The sequence below is a fragment of the Bos taurus genome, chromosome 10, assembly GCF_002263795.3.
Source record: "Bos taurus isolate L1 Dominette 01449 registration number 42190680 breed Hereford chromosome 10, ARS-UCD2.0, whole genome shotgun sequence".
In the NCBI taxonomy this organism is placed as follows: domain Eukaryota; kingdom Metazoa; phylum Chordata; class Mammalia; order Artiodactyla; family Bovidae; genus Bos; species Bos taurus.
The window spans coordinates 44,898,946-44,914,071 of NC_037337.1; the positions used below are offsets into that span (position 1 = coordinate 44,898,946).

Sequence of the window (15,126 nt, forward strand, 5' to 3'; positions counted from 1 at the left end):
TGGATCACAAAAAACTATGGAAAATTCTAAAAGAGATGGGAATACCAGACCACCTGACCTGCCTCTTGAGAAATCTGTATGCAGGTCAGGAAGCAACAGTTAGAACTGGACATGGAACAACAGACTGGTTCCAAATAGGAAAAGGAGTACGTCAAGGCTGTATATTGTCGCCCTGCTTATTCAACTTCTATGCAGAGTACATCATGAGAAATGCTGGACAGGAAGAAACACAAGCTGGAATCAAGATTGCTGGGAGAAATATCAATAACCTCAGATATGCAGATGACACCACCCTTGTGGCAGAAAGTGAAGAGGAACTAAAGAGCCTCTTGATGAAAGTGAAAGAGGAGAATGAAAAAGTTGGCTTAAAGCTCAACATTCAGAAAACTAAGATCATGGCATCTGGTCTCATCACTTCATGGGAAATAGATGGGGAAACAGTGGAAACAGTGTCAGACTTTATTTTTTTGGGCTCCAAAATCACTGCAGATGGTGACTGCAGCCATGAAATTAAAAGATGCTTACTCCTTGGAAGGAAAGTTATGACCAACCTAGATAGCATATTAAAAAGCAGAGACATTATTTTGCCAACAAAGATCCATCTAGTCAAGGCTATGGTTTTTCCAGTGGTCATGTATGGATGTGAGATTTGGACTGTGAAGAAAGCTGAGTGCCAAAGAATTGATGCTTTTGAACTGTGGTGTTGGAGAAGACTCTTGAGAATCCCTTGGACTGCAAGGAGATCCAACCAGTCCATTCTGAAGGAGATGAGCCCTGGGATTTCTTTGGAAGGAATGATGCTAAAGCTGAAACTCCAGTACTTTGGCCACCTCATGTGAAGAGTTGACTCATTGGAAAAGACTCTGATGCTGGGAGGGATTGGGGGCAGGAGGAGAAGGGGACAACAGAGGATGAGATGGCTGGATGGCATCACCGACTGGATGGACGTGAGTCTGAGTGAACTCCGGGAGTTGGTGATGGACAGGGAGGCCTGGCGTGCTGCGATTCACGGGGTCGCAAAGAGTCAGACACGACTGAGCGACTGAACTGAACTGAACTGAACTGAATATACATGTTTCAATGTTATTCTCTCAAATCATCCTACCTTCAGCCTTCTCCCACATAGTCCAAAAGTCTGTTCTTTACAATTGTGTCTCTTTGGCTGCCTTGCATATAGGATTGTCATTACCGTTTTTCTAAATTCCATATATATGCATTAATATGGGCTTCCCTGATAGCTCAGTTGGTAAAGAATCCACCTGCAATGCAAGAGACCCTGGTTTGATTCCTGGGTCAGGAATATCCACTGGATAAGGGATAGGCTACCCACTCCAGTATTCTTGGGTTTCCCTTGTGGCTAAGCCGGTAAAGAATCCGCCTGCAATGCGGGAGACCTGGGTTTGATCCCTGGGTTGGGAAGATCCCCTGGAGAAGGGAAAGGCTACCCACTCCAGTATTCTGGCCTGGACTATATTCCATGGACTATACAGTCCATGGGGTCACAAAGAGTTGGACACCGACTTTCACTTCATGCATTAATACACTGTATTGGTGTTTCTCTTTCTGACTTGCTTCACTCTGTATAATAGGCTCCTGTTTCACCCACCTCATTAGAAGTGGCTCAAATGTGTTCTTTTTTATACATAATATTCCATTGTGTATATGTACCACAACTTCTTTATCCATTCGTCCACCGATGGACATCTAGTTGCTTCCATGTCCTAGCTACTGTGAACAGTGTGCAGGTGGATTCTTTACCAGATGAGATACCAGGGAAGCCCTCAATAACTTTATCTTAATACCAATAATAAGCAAATCAACTCCTAGCTTTATGCTGAACTAATCTATTGACCAATAGAGGCAACAATGTTAATATGAGTAACTAGAAATATTTCTTACATAAACTTACATCAGTAATAATATACTGTATTATTATATACTGTGTCTGTATATACTGACACATATACATATATACTGACTGTATACAGTATATTATATAATATACTGTGTCAGTATACTAATAATATACTGACACATGCATGCACACTAAGTCACATCAGTCGTGTCCAGCTCTTTGCAACTCTATGGACTATAGCCCGCCAGGCTCCTCTGTCTGTGGGATTCTCCAGGCAAGAACACTGGAGTGGGTTGCCACGCCCTCCTCCAGGGGATCTTCCTGATGCAGAGCTCAAACTGTCGTCTCCTGTGTCTCCTGCATTGGCACGTGGGTTCTTTACCATTAATGTCACCTGGGAAGCCCAATATGCTGATAATTAACAGCAAATAAACACAACTCAAGATTATTCAGTAATTATGCTATTAATCCAACGCAGGCAGGCACTCAAGGAAAGATTTTTAAAAAGTAAAAGGAACACAGCAAATAAAAAAACATCACCTCTAGCACAACTAGTATTAGAGGCCCTGCCCACCCAGTGACAACTGGTAGACCGCCATGGTGTCCTGACTGTACAGAGGCACCATAATCATTCGTTCTCTAAATAAGGACTTGTATGAATGGCCACATGAGGGTTTTACTGTTTCTTACTTTCAATCAGTGAAACTGACCTCCGCGTGAAGAGGCAGCAATAGCAAAATAAAACAAGACCCTTTGGAGCTTTAATTAACTAACTCCCCAGAAAACTAACTAAACCACTAAGGGATAACAAATTTTTATATGGGTTGACATTTTTGGTTGGGGTGTCCTCAGAGAATAAAAATATCTCCAAATGACTAAAGTCTAGACTTACTAGTCAAAATATTATCCTTTACTGATCCAAAAATTGATCAACAGAACAAGCTACCCTAGGAATAACAGTGCAATCCTATTCTAGAGTTCATATTGACAAAAGGTCTATGACCTCGATGCTGGATCAGGACACCCCAGTGGTATAACTGCTATTAAAAATGTGTTTGTTCAATGATTAAAGTCCTACATGATCTGATTTCAGGCCAGAGTAATCAAGGTTGTTTTCTATTATATAGTTCTTCCAGTGTGGAAAGACAAAGAGAAATAATGCCCATGTGAAAAAGCTGCCATATACACACACACACACACACACACACACATAACCAATTAATGATTTAATTTAATATATACAAAATATTACCCAAGAACAGAGTTTATTAAAGTGACAGAATACAGTAATTGTGTAAAATTTAACCCTTTATAACCAGAAGTTCAAATCCTTTCCCTAACAAATGTTCATAATTAACCTCTTAATATTCATCATCTCCCTTCTTTTAGCCATGGCATTTCTTGCATTAATTTAGCCAAAAATCTTAGGTTACATGCAACTTCCAAAGAGACCAAATATTGTCAGACCATACAGCCTATGACAACCTATTGCTGACACAGTCGAATTATTTATTAAAGAACCACTATTCCTTAAGTTATGACCAACCTAGATAGCATATTCAAAAGCAGAGACATTACTTTGCCAACAAAGGTCCATCTAGTCAAGGCTATGGTTTTTCCTGTGGTCATGTATGGATGTGAGAGTTGGACTGTGAAGAAAGCTGAGCGCCAAAGAATTGATGTTTTTGAACTGTGGTGTTGGAGAAGACTCTTGAGAGTCCCTTGGACTGCAAGGAGATCCACCCAGTCCATTCTGAAGGAGATCAGCCCTGGGTTTTCTTTGGAAGGAATGATGCTAAAGCTGAAACTTCAGTACTTTGGCCACCTCATACGAAGAGTTGACTCATTGGAAAAGACTCTGATGCTGGGAGGGATTGGGGGCAAGAGGAGAAGGGGACGACAGAGGATGAGATGGCTGGATGGCATCACTGACTCGATGGACATGAGTCTGAGTGAACTCCGGGAGTTGGTGATGGACAGGGGAGCCTGGCGTGCTGCATTTCATGGGGTCGCAAAGAGTCGGACACGACTGAGCGACTGATCTGATCTGATCTGATTCCTTAAGGAACCAGCTACATCTTCCATTTCTATACCAGTCCTAACTTTAACCCTGGCCCTAATTATACGAATTGCTCTACCCATACATTATCCCCTCATTAATACAAATCTAGGGGTAATATTTATACTAGCTATGCCAAGCCTAGCTCTATATTCCATCTTATGATCCAGATGGGCTTCCAACTCGAAATATACATTTATCAGAGCCTTATGTGCAGTACACAATTTCATACGAAGTAACACTAGCAATTATTCCTCTATCAATCCTTTTAATAAATGGATCTTTAACACTCTCAACCATCATCACAAGAACATTTATGAATAATCTTCCTATCATGACTCCTAGCTATAATCAATTTATTTATTTCCACTCTAGAAGAAACTAACCGAGCCTGAGCCCCCTTTGACCTAACCGAAGGAGAATCTACACTCGCAGCGGGTTTCAACGTAGAATATGCAGCAGGCACACTGGATATGTTTTTCTTAGCAAACCATGCCAACATTATTATAATAAATACTCTCACAATAATCCTCTTTCTAGGATATTCCACAACCCCCACATACCAGAACTATATACAACCAACTTCATTATAAAACACTATCAACAATTTCTTTGCTTTAAACTAAACCCACTCCAGTGTTCTTGCTTGGAGAATCCCAGGGACGGGGGAGCCTGGCGGGCTGCGGTCTATGGGGGTCTATATACAATCAACTTCATTATAAAACACTATCAACAATTTCCTTGCTTTAAACTAAACCCACTCCAGTGTTCTTGCTTGGAGAATCCCAGGGACGGGGGAGCCTGGCGGGCTGTGGTCTATGGGGGTCTATGCGGCCTATGTCACACAGAGTCGGACACAACTGAAGCGACTTAGCAGCAGCAGCAGCAAAGCATCTTACACTCGATTCCCATATGATTAACTAATATATCTACTCTGAAAAAACTTCCCACCACTAACACTAGCTCCCATGCCTATGACACATCTCACTACCTCTTATAACATCAAGCATCACCCTCCACAAATGTAAGAAATGTATGATAGGGACTTCTCTGGTAGTCCAGTGGTTAAGAATCTGCCTGCCAATGCAGGGGTCACAGGTTCAACATCTGGTCCAGGAACTAAGATCCCCCATGGCCTAGGGCAACCAAGCACATGCAGTGCAACCACTGAGCCCACACACTCTGGAGCCCATGCTTCTCAACAAGAGAAGCCACCAAATGAGAAGCTCATGCACCGCAACTAGAGAAAGCCCGCCCACAGCAACAGAGACCCAGTGCAGCCAAAAATAAATTTTAAAATAAAGACAAAAAGATTCTTTAAAAAAAAAAGTCTGATAAAAGTTACTTTGCTAGAGTAGTAATAGAAGTTTAAACCCTCATATGTCTAGAATCATAGAAATTGAACCTGCCCTTAAGAGTCCAGAATTCTTAGTGTTACCATATTACACGGTATTCTATAGTAATGTCAGCTAAATAAGCTATCAAGCCCATTCTCTGAAAATGTTAGTTTATATCCTTCCTATACTAATAAACACCATCATCTTTATCATCATCCTAACAACCATTATCTCAAGGACCATAATTGCAATGACCAGCCCCCACTGACTACTTATCTGCATCCAGTTCAGGCACTGGGTCTTTGTCCCAGCTTGATTTGGTGAAATCCTTATTACACTTTAACTAGCTTAAATGTCACCTCCTTGGGGACATCTTCCCTGAACTTCCCAACTAGGCTCACAGCACCCTGTGCTTATCACTATCATAACAAATATTTGTCAGCATCATTCTCCCTCCTAACTTGGCCCCGCCTTGATCACAGGTGTGCCCCCAACACAGATGGGTGCACACAATTGGGTGTTGCAACAAACCAGCCTCATGTATTATGCTCTATTCCCGATCTTGGCAGGGACACTATCTAAAAGCTCCATTTCTACCTCTGTCTCCACCTCAAGGACAGGATCCTGCTTTATTCATCCTTACACCCAGCACCTAACAGAGCCTGGCACTCAGTTACCCTTAGTAACCTATGTAAATTGTTCTGAGGCACTAAAAAGGAATGAAGAGAGAAGCTTCAATGTAATTTTTGTCCAGTAAGAACAGAAAAGGGAAACCATACCTTCAACAGGGCCAATTTGATTGGTCACGGCGAATCTGAGCACTTTTTCTTCATCCGAGTACAAGGCAAAGACCCGGTCAACATTCAGCTGCTGGGTGACAGGGACGGCCCAGTGTCTGGGGGCATGCCTGCACACCTGGTAAGTGATGTTCTGGTGGATGCGGTAGGTCTGTGTTTGGTTGATGGCACCAGACATGAGAGAGTAGGTTCTGGTACTTGTGCAGGTCACAGCTGCAAGAGACATCATACAGTCAAACAAGAAAATTTGAAAATATTAAAAACAGGTTTGTTTATGTGGGTTGAGTTTCTTGGCACAGTCTTTATGTAGTTTCTGGAGTATGTCCCCCTCAGAAGTTCCTGAGTTTAAACGGGAACCTGCGAGGCAACCCCAAGAACGGGTGTAAAAGTAAAACCAAAGCGCTGAGGGCAGGAGATATAAACCCTGCTGTCAATATTCACAAAGCATACACTATGTTATGTGCCAGCCATGCCCAGCACTCTATATGCACTGCCTCATTTACTCCTCACAGTAGCCAGTAAGGTGGACCCTGTCACCTTGTATGGAGAGCCTTACAGAGGTTAAGGAGTAGTTAAGAAGCAGTCTAAGACACAAGGCTGGTAACACAGAGTGGTAACTGGAATTCAAGTTGGCCTGACTCTACTTCCCAAGTTTTCAGCCAATCCATCCATCAGTGCACAGAAAAGAAGCTTTCCTACACCTTGCACTTAAGTCTGAAGGCTTCTGGGGAAAGGAAGTGGGGAAGGGCATCTTTTATCTCCATCTGAGTGCAGAGTAGGGAGGCCTGACAGGTTTCTGGCCATCAGTCACCCTGTGCCCAGGCCAGGTCTCTGCTGCCCATTCTCTTCCCTATGCCTCTTGCCTGATTTCATCATAGAAGAAGCAAAAGCACAATCAAAACCCTTGTGCTGCAGGACAGGAGCTGAGATCGAGGCAGGATCTTGAAAGCAAGTGGTGTTTCACAGAACACATCACAGTTAACACGTCACCCATGTGAGACAGACAGAAAGCGGGTTATTATTCTAGAGATGAGCAAACAGGCTCTCTGATGTGACCTTCTTCCCCACATTCTTTAGACACATGACAAAAATTCCTATCTTCTGACTCCAAATTTAACAGGAGTTTTACAACACTGCAGCTCCAAACAAGGTTACAGAACAAGTATAAATTCCAATAATCAGTACTTTTCCATGGTCCGGCGGGGACAAGAGTTAAAAACCGTACATAATTATACCATCCCTTCCCACTCCACAGACAAGGTTGTAACTGATTATGTTATTATTATTTGCAAGTACTGGGTAGGGATGTTGATATTCTTGTGTACAACAGCCAGCACTTTTCTCAGACTAACAAAATAACAAGAATAATCAAACCAATATTGAACTCATTTCACGGGCCATGCACTGTTCTAAGGACCTTCCATGCAGTCACTCACATCAGCTTCATAACTATCTTGTGAGATGTGTACCATCCCCATGTAACAGATGTGAGAATGGCGGCATGTACCTGAGTCTGCGTAGTGGTAGAGCTCCTTGTAGGGAGCCACGTGGGCGGAGAAGTTTGCTGGGATGTAAGGCACCTGGCCTTGAATGTTGGTCTTAATGCTCAAGTAGTTCTCTGGGTCCAGCCCCTCAGCAGTTTGAGTGATTCGAACCCTCTCCTCTCCTGGGTAGAAAGTAACTTCCACGTCATGGATGAAGGTAGCACCTGGAGAGAAAAATAAAAATTCAGCACAGGAATGAAAAGAAGCGTTGCATCTTTCAGCAATAATCACCAGTGCATACTTCCACTTCCCAATTTCTGCTGCTGTTGGAGACAGTACCTAAGGAGATCTGATAACCAGGATAAAGTACTATCAGCTCTTGATTTCATGAGTTCCCCAAACTTTCTGTTCAAGAGTGTGGTTCCATCCTATCCCATTTCACACTGCTTCTCTTTGTAGGAACTTGTTTTCTGTGAAAAATAAACCCCTATGAACATCCTGACGGAGAAGGCAATGGCAACCCACTCCAGTGTTCTTGCCTGGAGAATTCCAGGGATGGTGGAGCCTAGTGGGCTACAGTCTGTGGGGTCCCACAGAGTCAGACACGACTGAAGCAACTTAGCAGCAGCAGCAGCAGCAGCAGCAGCAGTATGAACATCCTTGACCTTTCTCTTTCAAAGGCTGCCAGACTTAGAAAAACCAAACAAAACTCCCCAGGACACCCATTTATATTTGAATTTCAGGTGAATAAAAAAACAGATTTTTAGTATAAGTTATGTCCCATACAATATTTGGGGCATACTTACAGAAATTATTCAAACTAATCATTGTTTATCTGAAATTCAAATGTAACTAGGTATACTGTATTATATTTATCTACTTTTGACTCAAGGTTTTATCAAACCTTGATTAAAAGCAAGACCCTACAAACAGCTACTGAGCTCTATAGCTGGAGGTGAGCAAAGAACTTCTCTCTCACACTTTATGTACAATAAAGATAAATCCACTGAGGAACAAGGTGTACTGAGGTGAGAAGCCAGGATGTATTCCCTACACCCTTGCTATTAAACGGTGGGCCTCAGACCAGAATTATCACCTCCTGGAAGCTCGCTAGGAAAACAGGATCCCAGATACCCCTGGCCCCCCTTCCCTGCAACTTTCTCCTCCCCCCACTTAATCAGAACCTATCCTTTCCTGAGGCCTCAGGTGATGTGCATGTGGGTTAAAGTCTAAGGAGTGCTGTCTATACCATTATAGGTACGGGTCATCAAGGGACAAGAAGGAAAGGCACCCCTCCCCATGAAGAGAAATCACCTCCAGGGGCCCTAGAATTTTCACACGCATCCCTATTTGACAGATACGTGCATGACAACTCAGTTACATGGGCTGTGACACACAGGCTTCAACAAATGGGGTAAGAGACCATGAATAATCCAAATGGAATCATCCTACTTCTCAGAACAACCTTGAAAGCATTTAGAAGGAATCACAGGGTCTTAAAAACAGTCCTGCAAGGCCAAACCATCCCCCACTACCTTGGACAGAACAAGCCCACCCATGTGGCTCTGAAGCAAGTGAATCCTCTTCCACTGAGTGGAAACCCAAGCCTCCAAGCCACCAAAGCAGTGGTGATCGCGGCCTTGCTCACCTGTGAGGCTGAAGCCGTTCTCCCAGCCTGGTTTTTCTAAAGCAAAGAGCCAGCCAAATAGACCTCCGATCGGCGTGAGCGGGAGAAGGGCCTGGGCCGCGGGCTGCGGGATGTGGCTGATGGCCGTGTAGGCTCTGCCGTCGTTGCCCACCACGTAAGCATGCAGGTCCACGTCGGTGAAGTGCACGGGTGTATGGCCCACGAGGAGGTGCCCACTCACCTTCCCATTGACTCGATGAGGTGCCCCTAAGAGATAGAAAACCCTGTCAACCTTGACCATCATCCAGGCGCACAGATAAAGCCACCCACCAACTCCCCAGTCTCCATCTTCAGCCCTTTTCCCAACTCCTTAACATCCCACTGGCCATCTAGGTACCAGACAGACCTGCCTTCCATCTCTCTCCTCCCCTCCTCCCTCTCTCCCATCCACTTTGACTCTAACGCACTAGCAAAATGGGAGGAAACATTTCTGGTTAATCCTCAAATTGGGAAATCAGCTCAAACGTGTTCATCCCTCAGACATTTATGGAGCACCCGCAAGTTGCTAGCACTTTGACTCAAACAGCAGTGACACAATGTCCAAAAGTGGCCGCTAGAAACAGCAAGCGGCAGGAACAGACCCAGAGCAGCCCCCTGCCCCAATCAAGCCATCACCCCTCACCTTCAGGTAGACACTGCTTCCCGTTCCCGTAAAACCTGGACTGGCAGTGGCAGCAGAAACCCGTGGCATAGTCAGTGCAGAAGGCGTGCCGGGAGCAGCGCTCGTGGTTGTGTTCACAGGTCTCCTTGTTGGCAGCATTGTACGTGAAGACTAGAAAGTAAAACAAACTCGCATGAAAAGGACTGAGTGATTCTGATGTCATGGCTGCCAAGCTTCATCATGGACACAGCATCTGCTCCATAAAATCCATTTAGAGTGTAATAAACAAGTGCAGTTTTGACGTTTCAGAGACAGGGATGACATTCAACGCAGGGAGAATAAACCTGCCTGGTCTTCTGGCAAGAAGCACTGCTGACTGCTCGCATCTGGTCTCCCTGCAGAGCTGTTGAGCAAGGATGAGGCTGAGACCCTCTGTGTGGGGACAGGAAAGCCAGCCAGGAAGTAGGTCTTAGGCTGAACTGTACAAAACGGCCATTTTCTGGGTCAAAAAATGGCCAAAGGTCAGCAATTTTATATGGTTCAAATTACTAGCAGTGAGTTTCTGAGAGGATGACCAAAGAGAAAAACTAACAAATGCAGTCTTATGTCTAACCATTCTTCTCTTCTTTTTGGTAACCCTGAACTTGAGAGAGAATAACCTATAGCTTGTCTTACTACCCAGGGGAAAAAAAAATGTTTTTCTGAAAGAGAAGAAGGGTGTTAAAGAAAGAACACACATACACGCACACCCCTTAAAGAACGTGTATGGGGAGACAGGTCGAGATAGAGGAGCAGGGAACCCAGGCGTAAAAAGTTCTGGGGCTTAGCAGGGTTTCTTGTGGTGGGTGTGACCCAAGCGGGATGTCTGGGCAGTAGTGGAGAGCCTGGGCACAGTCACCCCTCTCTAGGAAGCCACGTGGCCCCAGGTAAGTTTATTGCTCCAGTAGCTGTCCCTTCCATCTCCTGCTTATTCTGCCCATTAAAAAAAGAAAGAGGACCATTTGTGCTGCCAAGAAAGAAGGGAACTGGAGCAGATTCCATTGTCACTACAGCGAATGGCCAAGGAGGTGGGGTGTGGCCAGGGGTGCTGACAGACAAGAGAAGGCTTTCCCGGACACTGGGGACGATGCCAGTCCCGAGCACGGCCACTAGGAGGCAGAGCGGCCATGCACACCTCTGCCGCGGGATCCCCTGAACTAGGAGTTGGGTGGAGACTCCCCGAGCAGACCGAGGAGAAAAGACAGCACAGAATCTAGGGCTAGCCTCCGAGCTGCTGTGATGACCACGGATAACCTGCTCTTTGGAAAAACTGAGTGGCAGCTGCGATCCAGGACTAGGTCTGAAAAGGAGGAAATGGGAAGGGGAGGAAGAAATGGGAAAACCAATACTTACCCAGTATTCCAGAAGAGAACAGAAGACAAAATTGGGGGGCGGTGCGGGGGTGTACCACCATAGAAGTTAACAGTGGAGCCAGCATAAAGACTTGTACCAGCAAGTGAGAATATAACAAAGTGAACATTGCAACAGTGCCTAATAAATGCCAGGTACTTTAAATGCCAGGAACTTTAATTTTTTCAGTTTGCACAAGAGCAGGGACTTTTTTCAAATTCCTATATGCAGATAAAGAAGTTTTGGCACAGATCAAACTGACTCTCCTAAAGTCACACAGGTGGCCAACGTGGGATTTGAACCCAGAGACACTTGCTCCAGATTCTTAACAGCTGCACCTGACCACCCACTGGTGGGGCCCAAGAACATCTATCCTGAGAGCCAGGCAAAGGAGCTGGTCAGGTAACTAGCGTTAATCAACACAGGCTTCGACCAGTAGAGTTTGAGTCATACTTCACATATCAGATGGAATGGGAGAAGACAGCAGAGATCCCCCAGAGGGCTATCTCCCTGGCAGAAAGGCACAGGTAAGGGAACTGAGTAGCAGCAGCCACTTCTGGACAGTATCTGACTGCTGTTTACAGGTTCCTGAGAAAGCAGCGAGCTGAGGGTTGGCAGGACAGACGATCTTGACTCAAGTGGAATATCTGACTGGGAACAGAAAATAAAGTTGGTGAATCAAGATTTGGTACTGGGCCTTGAGCACATGGCTGAGAAATTCCAATTCGTTAAAAATAGAAAACTAGGCATCACTCTGAACATTTGGGAAAAAATAAGAACAGGAAAATGACACAAAACTCAATGCAGAAAAACAAAACAGATAATAAAAAAGATTGTAAAAAATGGCTATGAGGGAAAAACTGTGCATCATTATTTACCATTGGTTTAATAAGAAAGAGAGCAGGAAATCCCAGTTTGAGTAAAAATAAATGAATATAACTTATCAAAATCTCAGATTTCTCCAGCTCAGAAAGTCATGACTAAGTGTTAAGAAGCGGCCCCTGGAGGAACTGGCATACGTGTGAGTGTGTTCACAGCCTCAGCTGCCATCAGGACCCTCCTCTCCCGGAGCATAAGGGAACTGGGTGGCAAAGCACCCCATGTCTGACACTCAACAGCAGCCTGGCTCAGATGGCTCCACGGAAACCACAGAGATGCAGTCTGTTTCTTCCTCTCCAAAATCAAGATGAACCCCCTCCACACACACATACCCCTCGTCACCAGAAATCACACCGTTTCTTAGCGTACTTCTGGATGCAAAGGTGAAAAGGTGACCTTATGCAGGACTAAAGGATAGTCATCTTCAGGAAATTCAGGTAAAAAAATTGGTATAGATGAACCTATTTCCAGGGCAGGAGTAGAGACACAGATGAGAGAAGAGGTATGTGGACACAGGGGGAAAGGTAGGCGGGATGAATTGGGAGATTGGGATTGACACATATACACTACCATGCGTAAAACAGATAGCTAGTGGGAACCTGCTATAAAGCACAGGGAGCTCGGCTCGGTGCTCTGTGATGACCTAGAGGGGTGGGATGCGGGTGGAGGGAAGCCCAAAGAGGGAGGAGATATATGTGCATGTGTGTGTATATATATGTATGTATATATATAATGCTTTTGAACTGTGGTGTTGGAGAAGACTCTTGAGAGTCCCTTGGACTGCAAGGAGATCCAACCAGTCCATTCTGAAGGAGATCAGCCCTGGGATTTCTTTGGAAGGAATGATGCTAAAGCTGAAACTCCAGTACTTTGGCTACCTCATGTGAAGAGTTGACTCATTGGAAAAGACTCTGATGCTGGGAGGGATTGGGGGCAGGAGGAGAAGGGGTCAACAGAGGATGAGATGGCCGGATGGCATCACTGACTCGATGGACTTGAGTCTGAGTGAACTCCGGGAGTTGGTGATGGACAGGGAGGCCTGGCATGCTGTGATTCATGGGGTCACAAAGAGTCAGACACGACTGAGCAACTGAACTGATATATGTATATACACACACATATAGCTGTTTCACTTCATTGTACAGCAGAAACTAATGTTGTAAAGTGTTTGTATTACAATTTTAAAAAACACTGTTCTGCCCTCAAATTAATAAATGATGGATTTGTATTCAGTTCAGTTGCTCAGTCGTGTCCAACTCTTTGCGACCCCTCTTTGAGCCTGCCAGGCTCCTCTGTCTATGAAATTCTCCAGGCAAGAATACTGGAGTGGGTTGCCATTTACTTCTCCAGGGGATCTTCCTTACCCAGGGGCTGAACCCATGTCTCCTGGATTGCAGGCAGATTCACCATCTGAGCCACTAGGGAAGTCCTACAGATGTGTAGAGTTGGGTTAATTGAACTAAACTAGTAGGTGGAGCTCTACCGGCAGCTTTCGACGGCAGGATGTCTCACAGGAAGTTCTCTGCTCCCAGGCACGGGTCCCTGGGCTTCCTGCCTCGGAAGCGCAGCAGCCAGCACCGCAAGAAGGTGAAGAGCTTCCCCAAGGATGACTCTTCCAAGCCCGTACACCTCACTGCCTTTCTTGGCTACAAGGCTGGCATGACCCACATTGTGAGGGAGGTCGATAGGCCAGGGTCCAAGGTGAACAAGAAGGAAGTTGTGGAGGCTGTGACCATCATGGAGACTCCACCCATGGTGATTGTGGGCATCGTGGGCTACATGGAAACACCCCGAGGCCTCCGGACCTTTAAGACCATCTTTGCTGAGCATATCAGCGACGAGTGCAAAAGGCGCTTCTACAAGAACTGGCATAAGTCCAAGAAGAAGGCCTTCACCAAATACTGCAAGAAGTGGCAGGACGCAGACAGCAAGAAGCCCCTTGAGAGGGACTTCAGCAGCATGAAAAAGTACTGTCAGGTCATCCATGTCATTGCCCACACCCAGATGCGCCTGCTTCCTCTGTGCCAGAAGAAGGCATACCTCATGGAGGTCCAGGTGAACGGAGGCACTGTGGCCGAGAAACTGGACTGGGCCCGCGAGAGGCTCGAGCAGCAGGTCCCTGTGAGCCAAATGTTTGGCCAGGATGAGATGATTGATGTCACTGGGGTGACCAAGGGCCAAGGCTACAAAGGTGCCACCAGCCATTGGCACACCAAGAAGCTGCCCCGTAAGACCCACTGAGGGCTGCGCAAGGTTGCCTGTATTGGGGCGTGGCATCCTGCCTGGGTGGCCTTCTCTGTGGTTCGGGCTGGGCAGAAAGGCTACCATCACCGCACTGAGATCAACAAGAAGATCTACAAGATTGGTCAGGGCTACCTCATCAAGGACGGCAAACTGATCAAGAACAATGCCTCTACTGATTACGATCTGTCTGACAAGAGCATCAACCCTCTGGGTGGCTTTGTCCACTACAGTGAGGTGACCAATGACTTTGTCATGCTCAAAGGCTGCATGGTGAGAACCAAGAAGCGAGTGCTCACTCTGCACAAGTCCTTGCTGGTACAGACCAAACGGCGGGCCCTGGAGAAGATCGACCTCAAATGTATTGACACCACCTCCAAATTTGGTCATGGTCGCTTCCAGACTGTGGAGGAGAAGAAAGCCTTCATGGGACCACTTAAGAAAGACCGAGTTGCAAAGGAAGAAGGGGCCTAATAGAACAGATTATACAGCTGGTAGAATCTCAATAAAATTATTTTCCAGTGGAAAAAAAATAAATAAACTAGTAGGCGGAGGCATGGAAATGCTATGGGCAAAAAGAGAGGCTTGGCAGTATAGCCAGCAACATACAAATGCAACTGTGCCAAAGTTTAAAAGGTTATGGGCACACCGTCTGCATGTTTCTAACAAAAAATAAGTTAGGCCCCCATGAAAGTCGATTACATGACTGAAACTATAATTATAATGGGTTAGCTACTGGTAGGCTGGTTTGGGGATCTTTTAAAACTGTGTATGTAGAGGGGAGGGGAGCTGCATGC

At 45.4% G+C, this 15,126-nt stretch overlaps 2 protein-coding genes across 2 annotated transcripts in view; one reads left to right on the top strand and one right to left on the bottom strand.

Moving 5' to 3' along the window:
• Window positions 1-15,126, bottom strand: part of NID2 (nidogen 2) — a 92,594-nt gene that overhangs the window by 52,379 nt on the left and 25,089 nt on the right. The window contains 4 exon segments of the mRNA NM_001102065.2: window positions 6,031-6,261; window positions 7,556-7,756; window positions 9,181-9,426; window positions 9,842-9,991. Of these exon segments, the coding sequence (NP_001095535.2) occupies window positions 6,031-6,261; window positions 7,556-7,756; window positions 9,181-9,426; window positions 9,842-9,991 (828 nt within the window).
• LOC613519 (large ribosomal subunit protein uL3-like) lies at window positions 13,565-14,872 on the top strand. The gene is given in 1 exon segment (XM_059890834.1): window positions 13,565-14,872. A coding segment is annotated over 1 exon segment (1,212 nt). The 5' UTR covers window positions 13,565-13,591; the 3' UTR covers window positions 14,804-14,872.